General features: G+C 38.8%; 1 protein-coding gene across 1 annotated transcript; it reads right to left on the reverse strand.

Moving 5' to 3' along the window:
* Positions 1-1,901: 1,901 nt before the first annotated feature.
* Positions 1,902-16,604, reverse strand: LOC110481633 (uncharacterized). Its single transcript, XM_085565418.1, has 5 exons — positions 16,585-16,604; positions 8,319-8,351; positions 4,643-5,760; positions 2,215-3,603; positions 1,902-2,107 (listed from the first exon to the last, which is right to left on the reverse strand). Exons 1-4 carry the CDS (start codon positions 16,602-16,604, stop codon positions 3,242-3,244), a joined length of 1,533 nt encoding a protein of 510 aa, XP_085421544.1. The 3' UTR covers positions 1,902-2,107; positions 2,215-3,241.
* Between the last annotated feature and the right edge of the window lie 346 nt (positions 16,605-16,950).

The following is a 16,950-nucleotide window of genomic DNA, read 5'->3' on the forward strand; positions in this document are numbered from 1 at the left end:
AAAGCGGCGGCTTTAAAACCGCGCAATTCCCGTCCCGCCGCTCCCACGGACACCGCGTCCCTCCCGCCTTTTAATCCCTTTATTCCAAACCCGAACAGCGGCGTTTTGGCGCCCCGGTGAGGGCAAAGCGGCGAGCGCCGCCATTTTGGGGACGGGCAGGTTCTCATGGCAACCGCCGCCATTTTGCGTGCTGGCACTGTAGTTATTTCCGGTTTTGCTGCCGCCATTTTGAGTTCAGGCACCCGCCATTACTTCCGCTGTTCCCGCCGCCATTTTGCGTGCTGGCACTGTCGTTATTTCCGCTGTTGCTGCCGCCATTTTGCGTGCTGGCACCCGCCATTACTTCCGCTGTTCCCGCCGCCATTTTGCGTGCTGGCAGCGCCCGCCCTCCCTCACGATTTCCATTCAAAGCGGCGGCTTTAAAAGCCCGAAATTCCCGTCCCGCCGCTCCCACGGACACCGCGCCCCTCCCGCCTTTTAATCCCTTTATTCCAAACCCGAACAGCGGCGGTTCGGCGCCCCGGAGAGGGCAAAGCGGCGAGGGCCGCCATTTTGACTACGGGCAAACTCCCAAGGGAACCGCCATTTTGGCGACGGGCAGATTCCCATGGCAACCGCCGCCATTTTGCGTGCTGGCACCCGCCGTTATTTCCGCTGTTGCCGCCGCCATTTTGAATACTGGCAGCACCCGCCCTCATTTACGATTTCCACACAAAGCGGCGGCTTTAAAACCGCGCAATTCCCCTCCCGCCGCTCCCAGGGACACCGCGCTCCTCCGGCCTTTTAATCACTTTAATTCGGACCCGAACGGCGGCGGTTTGGCGCCCCGGTGACGGCAAAGCGGCGAGCGCCGCCATTTTGACTACGGGCAGGTTCTCATGGCAACCGCCGCCATTTTGCGTGCTGGCACTGTCGTTATTTCCGCTGTTGCTGCCGCCATTTTGAGTGCTGGCACCCGCCATTACTTCCGCTGTTCCCGCCGCCATTTTGCGTGCTGGCAGCGCCCGCCCTCCCTCACGATTTCCACGCAAAGCGGCGGCTTTAAAAGCCCGAAATTCCCGTCCCGCCGCTCCCACGGACACCGCGCCCCTCCCGCCTTTTAATCCCTTTATTCCAAACCCGAACGGCGGCGGTTTGGCGCCCGGGAGAGGGCAAAGCGGCGAGCGCCGCCATTTTGACTACGGGCAAACTCCCAAGGGAACCGCCATTTTGGCGACGGGCAGATTCCCATGGCAACCGCCGCCATTTTGCGTGCTGGCACTGTTGTTTCCGCTGTTGCTGCCGCCATTTTGCTTGCTGGCACCCGCCGTTATTTCCGCTGTTGCCGCCGCCATTTTGGTGACGGGCAGGTTCTCATGGCAACCGCCGCCATCTTGCGTGCTGGCACCCGCCATTATTTCCGTCGTTAGTGTCGCCATTTTGAATGCTGGCACCCGCCATTATTTCCGCTGTTCCCGCCGCCATTTTGCGTGCTGGCAGCGCCCGCCCTCCCTCACGATTTCCATTCAAACCGGCGGCTTTAAAACCGCGCAATTCCCGTCATGCAACTCCCAGGGACACCGCGCTCCTCCCGGCATTTTAATCCTTTGATTACAAACGCGAACGGCGGCGGTTTGGAGCCCCGGTGAGGGCAAAGCGGCGAGCGCCGCCATTTTGGCGACGGGCAGGTTCCCATGGCAACCGCCGCCATTTTGGCGACGGGCAGGTTCCCATGGCAACCGCCGCCATTTTGCGCACCCGGTGAGGGCGCGGCGCCGTTGCCGCCATCTTTGTTAAGGGCGCCGCTATTTTGCTCGTCGGTTTTTTTTTTTGGGGCGAATTCTTCGATTTTTGGCGGCTCCTTTCTTCCTCTTCACCCCCAAAATCACACGCGGGACGAGGTGGGGGGAGGGGCCAGCAAAGGGTTTTATCGTTTTTATTGATGAGGAGCTGGGGAGGTGAAAGAATTTTGGGGGAGGTCCCATAAAAACCCCCCAAAATTTTTTTTGGGGTGAATTTCTGGGAAAAAAAAAAAAAAAAAAATCCCTCCCTCACCCCCAAATTATTCCCCCGGAATTTTGGGGTCTCCTTTGCCGCCAGCGGGGCTCGAGCTCCGGTCTGGGGGCGCCTGTGGGGAAGAAAAGGGGGTGAACACCCCAAAAAACGTCAATTTTGGGGGAATTTTGGGGGGAATTTTGGGGGAAATTTGGGGAATTTTGGGGTCTCCCCGCTCACCTCCCCCCGTCCGTCGGGGTTTTGGGGTTCTGCCGCCATTTCAGGGGGCTCGGACCCCTCCATGTCTTCATCCTCCTCTTCCTCACGGAGCCGCCCCAAATTTGGGGTTTGGGGGTCCCGGCGCCCCCCGGGGTGGGCGTGGCCACGGCCGCGCACCTGGCCCAGGTGGGGGAGCCCCGAAATCGGGGAATTTCCGCCCGAAATCGAGGAATTCGCACCCAAAAGTGGGGATTTTCCACCCAAAATTGGGGAGTTTCCGCCCGAAATCGAGGAATTCGCACCCAAAAGTGGGGAATTTGCACCCAAAATTTGGGAGTTTCCATCCAAAATTGAGGAATTCGCACCCAAAACTGGGGAATTTGCACCCAAAATTTGGGAATTTCCATCCAAAATTGAGGAATTTGCACCCAAAATTGGGGGGTTTCCACCCAAAATTGGGGAATTTCCATCCAAAATTGAGGAATTTGCACCCAAAATTGGAGAATTTCCAGCCAAAATTGAGGAATTTGCACCCAAAATTGAGGAATTTCCACCCAAATTTGAGGAATTTTCATCCAAAATTGAGGATTTTCCACCCAAATTGGGGCAGGTTCCGCTGCCCGAAATTGGGGGATTTCCGCCTAAAATTGGGGAATTTTTGCCTAAATTTGGGGGGATTCCGCCCGAAATTGAGGAATTTTCACCCAAAACTGGGAAATTTCCATCCAAAATTGGGGATTTAATGCCAAAATTTGAGGGATTTCCACCCAAAATTGGGGAATTTCCACCCAAATTTGAGGAACTTCCAACCAAAATTGAAGAATTCCCACCCAAATTTGGGGAATTCCCACTTGGATTTGAGGAATTGTCACCCAAAATTGTGGAATTTTCCCCCAAAATTGTGGAATTCCCGCCGGAAATTGAGGAATTTCCACCCAAAATCGCTGAATTCCCAACCAAATTTGAGGAATTTCCATCCAAAATTCCAGAATTTTCACCAAAATTTAAGGAATTCTTGGCTTGATTTGAAGAAATTTCCACCAAAATTTCAGAATTCCCACCCAAAATTCCAGAATTTTCCCTCAAAATTGTGGAATTTTCCCCCAAATTGGAGGAATTTCCACCCAAAATCGTTGAATTCCCACCCAAAATTCCAGAATTTTCCCCCAAAATTGCAGAATTTCCACCTAAATTTGAGCAATTTCCACCCAAATTTGTGGAATTTCCGCCCGGATTTGAGGAACTTCCACCCAAAATTCCAGAATTCTGCCCCGAAATCGCGGAATTTCCACCCAAAATGGCGGAACCTCCCCCTGAATTGGCGGAATTCCCGTCCGGAAGGTTCCGGAAGCCGCCCTGGCAGGAGGGGGCGGGGCCAGGTGGGGGGGGCGGGGCCACTTCTGGGGGGACCTGTGGGGGGGAGCAGAGTGACCGAGTGTCCCCTGAGTGACCCCTGACCCCTGAGTGACCCCTGAGTGACCCTGAGTGACCCCTGAGTGACCTCTGACCCAAACCTTGACCCAATGACCCAACCTTGACCCAATGACCACAAACCTTGACCCGATTACCCAACCTTGACCCATTGACCCAACCTTGACCCAATGACCCAACCTTGACCCATTGACCCAACCTTGACCCAATGACCCAACCTTGACCCAACCTTGACCCATTGACCCAACCTTGACCCAATGACCCAACCTTGACCCAACCTTGACCCATTGACCCAACCTTGACCCAACCTTGACCCATTGACCCAACCTTGACCCAGTGACCCAACCTTGACCCAATGACCCAATCTTGACCCAACCTTGACCAATTGACCCAAACCTTGACTCAATGACCCAACCTTGACCCAACCTTGACCCATTGACCCAACCTTGACCCATTGACCCAACCTTGATCCAATGACCCAACCTTGACCCAGTGACCCAACCTTGACCCAATGACCCAATCTTGACCCAACCTTGACCAATTGACCCAAACCTTGACTCAATGACCCAACCTTGACCCAACCTTGACCCATTGACCCAACCTTGACCCAATGACCCACCTTGACCCGATGACCCAACCTTGACCCATTGACCCAACCTTGACCCATTGACCCAACCTTGACCCAATGACCCAACCTTGACCCAGCCTTGACCCAATGACCCAACCTTGACCCAACCTTGACCCATTGACCCAACCGTGACCCCTTGACCCAATCTTGACCCAGCCTTGACCCATTGACCCAGCCTTGACCCATTGACCCAACCTTGACTCATTGACACAACCTTGACCCAGCCTTGACCCAATGACCCAACCGTGACCCAATGACCAAGCCTTGACCCAATGACCCAACCTTGACCCGATGACCCAAACCTTGACCCAACCTTGACCCAATGACCCAACCTTGACCCAATGACCCAAACCCTTGACCCGACGACCCAACCCCGGCCCCGACGCTCACCTCGGCGCCGTCGCCGCGGCCGCGCTGGCGGTGGCGCCGCAGGTGCACCTTGAGGTTGCCGCGGGTGGTGAAGCGGCCGCCGCAGAGGTCGCAGCGGAAGGGCCGCTCGCCCGTGTGCGAGCGCAGGTGGATCTGCCGGGCGCTGGCGCTGCCGAACGGCTTCCCGCAGAAACCGCAGCCGTGCCGGGGCCTCGGCGCGGCCAACGAGGGCGAAGAACCCAACGTTGGACCCAACGATGACGAAGAACCCAACTTTGGACCCAAAGATGGCGTCGAACTCAATGCTGGGCCCAACGATGGCGAAGAACCCAACGTTGGACCCAACGAGGGAGGAGAACCCAACGTTGGGCCCAAAGATGGCGAAGAACCCAACTTTGGGCCCAAAGATGGCGTCGAGCTCAACGTTGGGCCCAACGACGATGAAGAACCCAACGTTGGGCCCAACGATGACGAAGAACCCAACGTTGGGCCCAACGTTGACCCCAGCGATGGCGTCGAGCTCAACGTTGGGCCCAACGACGATGAAGAACCCAACGTTGACCCTGTTGACCTCAAGGAGGACGAAGAACCCAACTTTGGGCCCAACGATGAGGAAGAGCCCAACGTTGGACCCAATGCTGATGATGAACCCAACTTTGGGCCCAACGATGATGATGAACCCAACGTTGGACCCAGCGCTGATGATGAACCCAACTTTGGGCCCAACGATGATGATGAACCCAACGTCGGGCCCGACGAAGGTGATGAACCCAACTTTGGACCCGACGATGACGAAGAACCCAACGTCGGGCCCAACGAAGACGAAGAACCCAACGCCGGCCCCAACGATGCCGCCAAACCCAACGTCGGCCCCAAGCCGGACGCCAAGGACGAGACGGAGCCCAGCGTCGACGCCAGGGCGGCGGCGATGCCGGGGCGCGGCGGCTTCGGCAGCAGCAGGAGGTGCGGCCCCGGGGCCGGTTTCGGGGGCGCCTCCAGCGCCCCCAAGAGGAGGAGTTGCCGGAAGATGTCCTGGGTCAGCTGCAGCTGCACCAGCTGCCGCTGCCGCAGCGTCCGCAGCTCCTCCAGGATCAGCCGCAGCTCCGGCGGCGCCGCCGGCGGCGAGGGGGCGGCGGGGGCTGGGGGAGGGGAGAGAGAAGGGGGGGAGGAGTCACGGCGCTTTCGGCGCGAAATCGGCAACGTCGGCGCCGTCGGGGGGGGGACTGGCCGGGCTCGGACGGAAATCGGCGTTACCCGCACCAAAATCGGCGCTTTTCGCCTCGAAATTGGTATTTTTGCACCTCAAAATTGGCATTTTTCGCCTTGAAATTGGCATTTTCGCCTCAGAATTGGCATTTTTCACCTCAAAATTGGCATTTTTCGCCTTGAAATTGGCATTTTCGCCTCAGAATTGGCATTTTTCGCCTCAAAATTGGCATTTTCACCTCGAAATTGGTACTTTCGCCTCCAAATTGGTATTTTCAGCTCAAAATTGGCATTTTTCGCCTCGAAATTGGCATTTTCACCTCGAAGTTGGCTTTTTCCGCCTCAAAATTGGCATTTTCACCTCGAAATTGGCATTTTTTCGCCTTGAAATTGGTATTTTCACCTCGAAATTTGCATTTTTGCCTCAAAATTGGCATTTTCCCCTCAAAATTGGCCTTTTTTGCCTCGAAATTGGAATTTTTCGCCTCCAAATTGTCTGTTTGTCCACAATTCTCATGATTTGCCCCAAAATGATCATTTTTTACCTCAAAATCATCATTTTTTACCCCTGAATTGTCACTGTTTGTCCAAAATTGTCATTTTTCGTCCCAAATTGTCGTTGTTGGTCCAAAATTGTCATTACCTGCCTCTAAATTGTAATTTTTCACCTCAAAATCATTTTTCACCCCAAAAGTGTCATTATTCACCCCAAAATTTGGCATTGTCCATAATTGTCATTATTCCCCTCAAAATTATCATTATTTGCTCAAAATTGTCATTTTTCACCCTAAAATTGTCATTTTGCACCTCAAAATTGTCATTTTTCACCCCAAAATCCCCTCAACCTCCCAAAAATCCCATTTTTCCGCCCAAAATCACATTTTTCCTCCTAAAATTCCCTTTTCCCCAAAAATCCCCTTTTATATCCCCCCAAAATCCCTTCCCCCCCCCCCCCAAAAAAATCGTTTTTTTCCCCAAAAATCCCCATTTTCCCCAAAAAATTTCTGGTTTTATCCCCCCAAAAAATTTGCATTTTTTGCCCCCCAAAATTCCCAGTTTTTCCCAAAAAATCTTTGTTTTCTTCCTCCACAAATCCCCTTTCATCCCCCCAGTTTTTTAAGCCAAAATCCCTCTTTTTTTCCCCCAAAATTTCCTATTTTTCCCAAAATCCCCTTTTCCCCCAAAATCCCCACATTTCCCCCCCAAAAATCCGGGGTTTTTTTCCCCAAAAATAGCATTTTTTTCCCCAAAATCCCCATCCCCCCCCCTCCCAAATTTGCATTTCCCCCCCAAAAATCCTTTTTTTCCCCAAAAAAAATTCCCGGTTTTTCCCCCAAAAAAATCCCATTTTCCCCAAAAATCCCCAGTTTTCATCCCAAAGTCCCCGTTTATGCCCCAAAATTTATATTTTTTTCCCCAAAATCCCAGGATTTCCCCCCAAAAATCGCATTTTTTTCTCCGCAAAAAATCGCATTTTTCTCCCCCAAAATCCCAGGGTTTTAACCCAAAAATTCCCATTTCCCTCCCCAAACCCCTTTTTTCCCAAAATCCCGGTTTTTTCCCCAAAAAGTCCCAAGTTTTTAACCCCAAAATCCCTGGATTTTCCCCAAAAAAATCGCATTTCCCTCCCTCCAAAATTCCCTTTCCCCCCCCAAAAAAAAATCCCTGTTTATCTCCCAAAAATCCAATTTTTTCCCCAAAAAATTCCCGTTTTTTTCCCAAAATCCCCTTTCCCCCCTTTTCCCCAAAATCCAGGTTATTCCCCCCAAAATCCAAGGATTTCTCCCCAAAAATCACTTTTTTTTCCCCCAGAAAAATCCGGTTTTTCCCCCAAAATCCCAGGATTTTTCCCCCCAAAATCGCATTTCCCCCCAAAAAATCCGGTTTCCCCCCCCCAAATTTCCCGGTTTTTTCCCCAAAATTCCCATTTTTTTTCCAAAATCCCCATTTCCCCCCTATTTTCCCAAAATCCCGTTTTTTCCCACCAAAATCGCAGGATTTCCCCCCCAAAAAAAATCGCTTTTTATCCCCCCCCCAAAATCGCATTTTCTCCCCAAAAAAATCAGTTTTTTTCTCCCCAAAATTCCCGGTTTTTTCCCCCAAATAGTTTTCCCATTTTTTCCCCAAATCCCGTTTTTTCCCCCCAAAATCCCAGGATTTCCCCCGCAAAAAATCGCTATTTTTCGCCCTAAAATCACATTTTTCCCCAAAAAATTCCCGGTTTTTTCCCCAAAATTCCCATTTTTTTTCCCAAAATCCCAATTTCCCCCCTTTTTTCCCAAAATCCCGTTTTTTCCCCCCAAAATCCCAGCATTTCCCCACCCAAAAAAATCGCTTTTTTTCCATCAAAATCGCATTTTTCCCCAAAAAAAATCAGTTTTTTCCCCAAAAAATTCCCGTTTTTTTCCCAAAATTCCCGTTTTTCCCCCCAAATCCCGATTTCCCCCCGATTTTTGGGGTGAATTCCGCCGCTTTCGGGTCCTTTCCGCACCTCCGGGCTCCGCCATGGCCGGGGGAGGGGGGTCTGGAAATGACGTCATCGGTGACGTCACCGGCGGGGAGGGGCCGCCAGGGGGGATTTTGGGGGGAATTTGGGGGATTTGGGGCGATTTTTGGGGAATATTTGGGGGGGATTTGGGATTTTGGGGGGATTTTTGGGATTTTTTGGGGGGATTTTGGGGGGTTTTTTTGGGGTTTTTGGGGGATTTTTGGGGGGTTTTGGGAGGATTTTTGGGGATTTTTGGAGGGATTTTTGGGGGGTTTTGGGAGGATTTTTTGGGGTCTTTTTGGGGCGTTTTGGGGATTTTGGGGAGGTTTTTGAGGGGATTTTTGGGAGAATTTTTAAGGGGGTTTTGGGGGGATTTTTGGGGTAATTTTCGGGATTTTTGGGAAGTTTTCGGGGGGATTTTTGGCGGTTTTTGGGATTTTGGGGGGGATTTTTGGGGGGATTGTTGGGGGGCTTTTGGGATTTTTGGCGGGTTTGGGGTTTTTTTTTATTTTTGGGTGGGGCTTTGGGAGGATTTTTGGGATTTTTTTGGGATTTTTGGAGGGATTTTTGGGGGATTTTTGGGAGGATTTTTAGGGGGTTTTGGGGATTTTTTGGGAGGTTTTCGGGGGGGGTTTGGTATTTTTGGGAGGTTTTTGGGGGGATTTTGGGATTTTTGGGGGGTTTGGGGGGGATTTTGGGGGGGGATTTTTGAATTTTTAGGGGGATTTTTGGGGGGTTTTTGGTATTTTTGGGGCGATTTTTAAGTGGGTTTTGAGATTTTGGGGGGGAATTTGGGGGGGGTTGGGATTTTTTTGGGGGGTTTTGGGGATTTTTTGGGGGGGATTTTTGGAGGGATTTTTTGGGGAATTGGGTATTTTTGGGGGGGAGGGATTTGGGGATTTTTTGGGAGATTTTTGGGGAGATTTGGGATTCTTTGGGGAGGACTTGGGAGACTTAGGGGGGATTTCGTGTTTTTTTTTAATTTTTTGGGTGGGATTTGGGGGGTTTGGGTATTTTTGGTGGGAGATTTGGAGATTTTGGGGGGGTTGGGGATTTTTGGGGGGATTTTGGGCGGATTTGGGATTTTTGGGCGATCCCTGAGGGGATTCTGGGGTCCCTGAGGGGATTTTGTGATTTTTTGGGTCCCTGAAGGGATTTTGGGGAGATTTTTGGGGCGATTTTTGGGGATTTTGGGGCGTTTTTTGCGGTTTTGGGGCGGATTTTGGGGACGCCCTCAGAGAATTTGGGGCGCTGCCTCCGCGTCCCTGCCTCTGATTGGTTCCCCGCGGCCCCTGCGGACCAATCAGAAGCCGTCGCTGGGCAGATTTCGCCCCTCAAGGGGGCTTTTCCCGCCAAATGCTCTGATTGGCTCCCGCCTTTCGTCTCGACCAATCAGCGGCCGCTGCTCAGGGGGAGGCGGAACTTGGGGGATTCGGGGTTGGTTTTAATTAAATTTTGAATTTTAATTAATTTATTTGGGGTTTTAGCCCCATTTTGATGATTTTTGCGCGTTTGGGCTTTTATTTCAGGGGATTCAATTTGTTTAATTAGAATGAATTAAAATTTAATTGCGTTTAATTTGGTTTAGTGCAATTAATTTAATTTCGAGTAGTATAAATTTATTTTAATTAATATTTTAATTATTATTATTGTTAATTTTGCTTAATATAAATTTATATTTTTAAAATCTATTTCCTTAGAATTAATAAAAAATTAATTTCAATTACATTATATATTTCAATTAATATATTTTTGTACAATTAATAAAAATGAAAACATTTTTAAATTTCAATTAAATTATTAATTTTATTTAAGAGAAATTGATACATTTTATAAATTAAAAATTATACATTTCCTAATTGAAAAAATACGCGTTTATTGTATTAATTTCAATTAATATAAATTTATTTATTAAATAGAAATTTTTCAATTAATAAAAGCAACAAAATCATTAATTTTAATTTATATAAAGGTACATATTTTACGAATTAAAAATTGTATTCTTAATTCAGAAAAAGTAATTAATATATTAATTTCTTTAATTATAAATTTATACATTTTATAAATTAAAAATTTTTAAAAATTCAATTAATAAAAATCTATAATTTTATTATTTTATTTTAAATTAATATATATTAATATATTATTTAAAATTATAAATTTTCAATTAATAAAAATGTATAAATTTATTCTATTAATTTCAATTATGATAAACTTATCCATTTTATAAACATAAAAATCTTAACTTTTAAAAATTAATTATTTTTTTAATAAAGTAAATAAAATAAAATAATAAAATAATAAAATAATTTTTAAATACTTAATTTCTTTTTCAATATAATTTTATTGGCTTAATTTAAATTAATATAAGTTTAAAAATTATATTTTTACTTTTATTTTATTTATTTTATTTTTATTTCTATTTTCGTTTAATTTTGAATTTAATTTTAAATTTTATTTAATTTTATCTTCAATTTAATTTTAATTTTTAAAATTTTATTTTTATTTTTATTTAATTTTAATTTTTTTATTTTTAATTCAATTTTGAAGTAAATTTATTTTTTAATTCCTCCTGGATTACGATGAAATCTAAAAAATAAATTTAAAATGTCAATAAAAAAAAAATTAACTAATAAAATTAAAGAATAAAATCCTAAATAAAATTAAATAAAATATTAAATTAAATTAAATTAAATTAAATTTTAAAATTAATTGAAATAAAATAAAATAAAATAAAATAAAATAAAATAAAATAAAATAAAAACAACATAAAATATAAATATAAATATAAATATAAATATAAATAAAAAAATAAAATAAAATAAAATAAAATAAAATAAAATAAAATAAAATAAAAATAATAATAGTAATAAATTTTAATAAATGAAATAAATCAAAGAAAATAAACCACAAATACAAATATATTTAATTCTTTTATTTTGCTGTTTTATTTCATTATTTAATTACAATTATTTTATTCCTCATAATAAAATTCACAAAAATGATAAAAAACACGCTTCACAATTAGAAAAATTTCATTAATTAATAATTATCAGGATTAAATCGGATAAAACACAATTAAAAATAGAAAAAATAATTAATAGAAGTAAATAAAATAATTAATGAGAGAAGAAGGACAGGAAATTAATTAAAAATTTAACCAGTGTTAATGAAATTAAATTATTTTCAGTTATTAACGATGAAATTAATAAATGGATCTTCTTAATAAAGTAAAATATTAATTAAAGTAATTTATCTAAGGTTATTAATTAATAAAATTATAAAAGGAAAGTAAATTAATTAAAAGATGCAACAAGTGTTAATAAAAATAACTAAAATTGAAATTAATAATATAATTTATTAATAAAAGAAATTGTTAATTAAATTAATTAATTCAAGATAATAAATAAATAAAATTATAAAGCGACAGGAACCGAATTAAAATATACAAGAAGTGATAATAAAATAAATTATTTTCCGTTTTTATTGATGAAATTTATAAATGTCATTTATTAATAAGGAAGTTGTTAATTAAATTAAGCAATTTAAAATAAATAATTATTAAATAATGAAATTAAATTATTTTTGAGGGGAAATAATGAAAATAAACAGAGTAAAAACAATCGGAAAATGCTGAAAATAATTGAAATTAATAAATGCAAATGGGAATTAATTAATATCAAAAGGAATTAATAAATACCAAAAAAAATTTAAAAGTGAGAGAAGAATCAAGAGTAAAGAAATTAAAAATTAAATAGAAATTAAAATTAAAATTAAAATTAAAATGAGTATTGAAAAATAAGAATAAAAATAAAGATAAAATTAAAGTTAAAATTAAGTGTAAAATTACAATAAAATATAAAAAATAAAATTAAATTAAAATAAGAATAAAAATTAAATTAAAATTTAAAGTTAAAATTACGACACAATTTAAAAATAAACACGAAAATCAAAATCATTTTTAATTTAAAAATTGAAATTAAAATATGAAGTAAAAACTGAAAGAATTTAAAATTTTATTTAAAATAAAGTAAAAGAAAATTTATAAATAAAATTTAAATTGAAAAGAAAAAGAAAAATCTTTTCAAAAATAATGAATTAAAAGTAAATTAACATTAAATTAAATTAAATGTGAAATAACAAATAAAATTCAAATCTTACTATTAAAATTAAAAATAAAATAAAAAATACAATTTAAATTACGAATGAAATAAAATATAAAAATAAATCTAAATTAAAACCTCAAATCAAAATGAAATTCAATTTTAATTTACAATCGACAATGACTAAATATTAAATTTAAAGTTACATATATAATTAAAATTAGAAATTCAAATAAATTCGAATTAAAAATTCCTTTTAAAATTTAAATTAAAAGTAAAAATAAAAATAAAATTTCAGATTAAAATTAAGAGTAAAAATAAAAAAAATAAAACTTCAGATTTAATTTAAAATTAAAATTAAAGAAAAAAGTTAAAATTATAAATAAAAATAAAATTTCAGATTCAATTTAAAATTAAAACTAAAAATAAAAATTCAGATTAAATTTAAAATTAAAATTTAAAATAAAGGTAAAATTATGAATAAAAATTAAATTTAAAATTAAATTTAAAAATAAAATTTAAAATAAGGGTAAAATTTAAAATAAAAATAAAATTTCAGATTAATTTTTAAATTAAAATTAACAGTAAAAATAAAAATAAAATTTCTGATAAAATGTATAATTAAAATTTTAAAAGTTTAAATTTAAAATAAAAATAAAATTTCAGAATAAAAGTAAAAGTAAAAATAAAAGTAAAAATAAAAATAAAATTTCAGATTAAATTTCAAATTAAAATTAAAAATAAAGGTAAATTATGAATAAAAATAAATTTTCAGGTTAAATTTAACATTAAAAGTAAAAGTAAAAATAAAAATTCTGATTAAATTTATAATTAAAATTTTAAAAGTTTAAATTAAAAATAAAAATAACATTTCAGATTAAATTTAAAATTCAAAATAAAATTTAAAATAAAAATAAAATTTCCGAATAAATGTAAAATTAAAATAAAGGCAATATTAAAAATAAAAATAAAATGGGAAATAAGAAGATCAAATTGCAGTTTCCAATTGAAAATGAAAATTACCAATTAAAAATTGCTATTAATTAATTAAATAAATAAATAAAATGAACTTAAATTAAATTTAGTTAAATTAAATTAAAATAAATTTAAAAAAATTAAATTAATTGAAATAAAATTAAATAAAATGAAATGAAATAAAATGAAATAAAATGAAATACAATTTTAAAAAATAAATTTAATTAAATAAAATAAAATAATTTATATTAAATTAAATTAATTTAAAATAAATAAAATAAAATGAAATAAAATAAAATAAAAGGAAATTACATGAAATGAAATGAAATTAAATTAAATTAAAATAAATTAAAATAAATGAAATTAAATTTAAAAATGAAATAGAATGAAATGAAATTAAATTAAATAGAATTAAATTAAATTAAATTAAATCTAAAAATGAAATGAAATGAAATAAAACTATATGAAATGAAATTAAATTTAATAAAATAAAATAAAATAAAATAAAATAAAATAAAGTAAAATAAAAAAAATTAAATGAAATTAAATGAAATTAAATTAAATAGAATTAAATTAAATTAAATTAAATTAAATATAATAAAATTAAATTAAATTAAATTAAATATTTAATGCAAATATAATTTCAAAATGAAAATAAAAATAAATTTTAAATTAGATAAAATTCCGACTAAAATGATAAATAAAATTCACATTATAATAAAAATAAACTAATATTTAAATTAAATTTAACATTGAACTCATATTTGAAGAAAATTAAAATTAAAATTAAAATAAGACAAAGTAAAAGTAAAAATAAAAATAAAAATTAAAATTAAAATTAAAATTAAAGTTACAATTACAATTAAAACTAAAATTATAATCGAAATTAAAGTAGAAATTAAGATGAGATTTTAAGAAATTTAAATTAAAGATAAAATTAAGAATAAAATTATACTTAAACTTAAGATATATAGAAATAGAAATAGACGTAGACATAGAAATAAAATTAAAATTAAAATTAAAATTAAAATTAAAATTAAAATTAAAATTAAAAGAAGATTTAAAAAATTAAAAGTAAAAATAAAATTAGGAATAAAAGTAATTTTATATTTAAAATAAATAGAAATAGAAATAGGAATAGAAATAAAAAATTAAAATTGAAATTAAAATTAAAACTGAAATTAAAATTAAATAAAATTTAAGATTAAAAGTAAAATTAAAATTAAATAAAAGTGAAAAATTAAAATTAAAATTAAAATTAAAATTAAAATTAAATAAAATTTAAAATTAAAAGTAAAATTAAGATTAAATAAAAATTAAAATTAAAATTAAAGTAAGATTAATTAAAATTAAAATTAAATAAAAATTAAAATTAAAATTATAGAAATTAAAATTAAAAATAATATTAAAATTAAATTTAAATTAAATTTAGAATTACATAAATTAAAATTAAAACTACATAAATTAAAATTAAATAAAAATTAAAATTTTAAAGGAAGAGAAATTAAATTTAAAATGAAAATACCACCAGTGGAAGCAGAGATGAAAATTTGAATTCAACGAATCCGAATTTGCTCCGTTCCCCTCCCGGCGCCGGCCCCGCCCCCGGAAGCCCCAAAAACCCCAAATTTGGCCCCAAAAATCCAAATTTGGCCCCAAAAATCCAAACTTGGCCCCAAAAATGCAAATTTGGCTCCAAAAATGCAAATTTGGCCCCAAAAACCCAAACTTGGCCCCAAAAATGCAAATTTGGCTCCAAAAATGCAAATTTGGCCCAAAAAATGCAAATTTGGCCCAATTGGGGCCCCGCTTTCACTTTCGGGGCCGCAGCTGCGACTCTCGGCACCTGCCCGGTAATTAACTCAGGGTTAATTAAAAACTAAATCAGTGTTAAAACTCAGCACTACCCAGTAATTAACTCAGGGTTAATTAAAGAAAAAATCAGTGTTAAAACTCGGCCCCTGCCCGGTAATTAACTCAGGGTTAATTAAAAACTAAATCAGTGTTAAAACTCGGCACTGCCTGGTAATTAGTGCAGGTTAATTAAAAACTAAATCAGTGTTAAAACTCGGCAGTGCCCAGTAATTAGTGCAGGGTTAATTAAAAACTAAATCAGTGTTAAAACTGGGCAATTGCCTGGTTAATTAGTGCAGGTTAATTAAAAACTAAATCAGTGTTAAAACTGGGCAATTGCCTGGTAATTAGTGCAGGTTAATTAAAAACTAAATCAGTGTTAAAACTCGGCAGTGCCCAGTAATTAGTGCAGGGTTAATTAAAAACAAAACCAGTGTTAAAACTCGGTATTGCCTGGTTAATTACTGCAGGGTTCATTAAAAACTAAATCAGTGTTAAAACTGGGCAATTGCCTGGTAATTAGTGCAGGTTAATTAAAAACTAAATCAGTGTTAAAACTGGGCAATTGCCTGGTAATTAGTGCAGGCTAATTAAAAACTAAATCAGTGTTAAAACTGGGCAATTGCCTGGTAATTAGCACAGGGTTAATTAAAAACAAAATCAGTGTTAAAACTCGGTATTGCCTGGTTAATTACTGCAGGGTTCATTAAAAACTAAATCAGTGTTAAAACTCGGCAATTGCCTGGTAATTAGCACAGGGTTAATTAAAAACAAAACCAGTCTTAAAACTCGTCAGTGCCCGGTAATTAATTTAGGGTTAATTAAAAACTAAATCAGTGTTAAAACTGGGCAATTGCCTGGTTAATTAGTGCAGGGTTAATTAAAAAGAAACCTTCCCCCGCGGCTGCCAGTTCCGGCACTGCCCTCCCAAAATTTGCCTTTTTTGCCCCAAAATCCGGCCCACGGAGAAATGCCAACCGCAATTTCCCAAAGTACCAAAAACCCTGAGAATTCACCCCAAAAAACCACCAAAATTCCGGAATTTGGGCAACACCGAACGGCCGCGAGTCTGAACCCGTTCGGCCAATCAGGGCGCAGGAGCTGGGGGAGATTTTGGGTTGAAATGGTCGAATTTGGGGGAAAGTCAAGATTTGGGGCCAAAATGGGCGATTTTGGGACAGCAAGGCCGGAATTGGAGATCGCGGGTGAAGGTTTTGGGGTCAGGGGGTGAGTTTTGGGCAGAACCAGGCGAGGATTTGGGATCCGTGGCCACCGCTGGGGAAAACGAGGAGAAACGGGCAAGAATTGGGTCACGGGATGAGATTTGGGGGATGCACCGGTGGGGTGAAGCCGCCATCGACGCCACGGAATTCATAATTGCAATTAGCAAAATCGCGTTTGGCGCAGAAATAAACGGCGGAATCGTCGTCCCGCAGCGTGTTCGTGGCCAGCGTCACCAATTTCTGCCTGTTGTCCTGACCCGGCCGACGCCGCTGCGGATCCGTGCGACGAATCCCAGCGCGGGTCTCTGCGGATCCAGAACATCCCAAAATTCCCGAAATCCAACCCGGAGCAACGTCGGGATGGAGGTTCCCCCGATTCCAGCCGGAGCAATGCGGGAACCCGGGAGATGCGGATGAGGCGCCGGATCCGCACTGGAGGAGGGTTGGTGTGGGAACCCCGGGTTTGGTTGGGGGTCTCGT

This window comes from Lonchura striata, chromosome 36 (genome assembly GCF_050655825.1).
Source record: "Lonchura striata isolate lonStrDom1 chromosome 36, ASM5065582v1, whole genome shotgun sequence".
Taxonomy (NCBI): domain Eukaryota; kingdom Metazoa; phylum Chordata; class Aves; order Passeriformes; family Estrildidae; genus Lonchura; species Lonchura striata.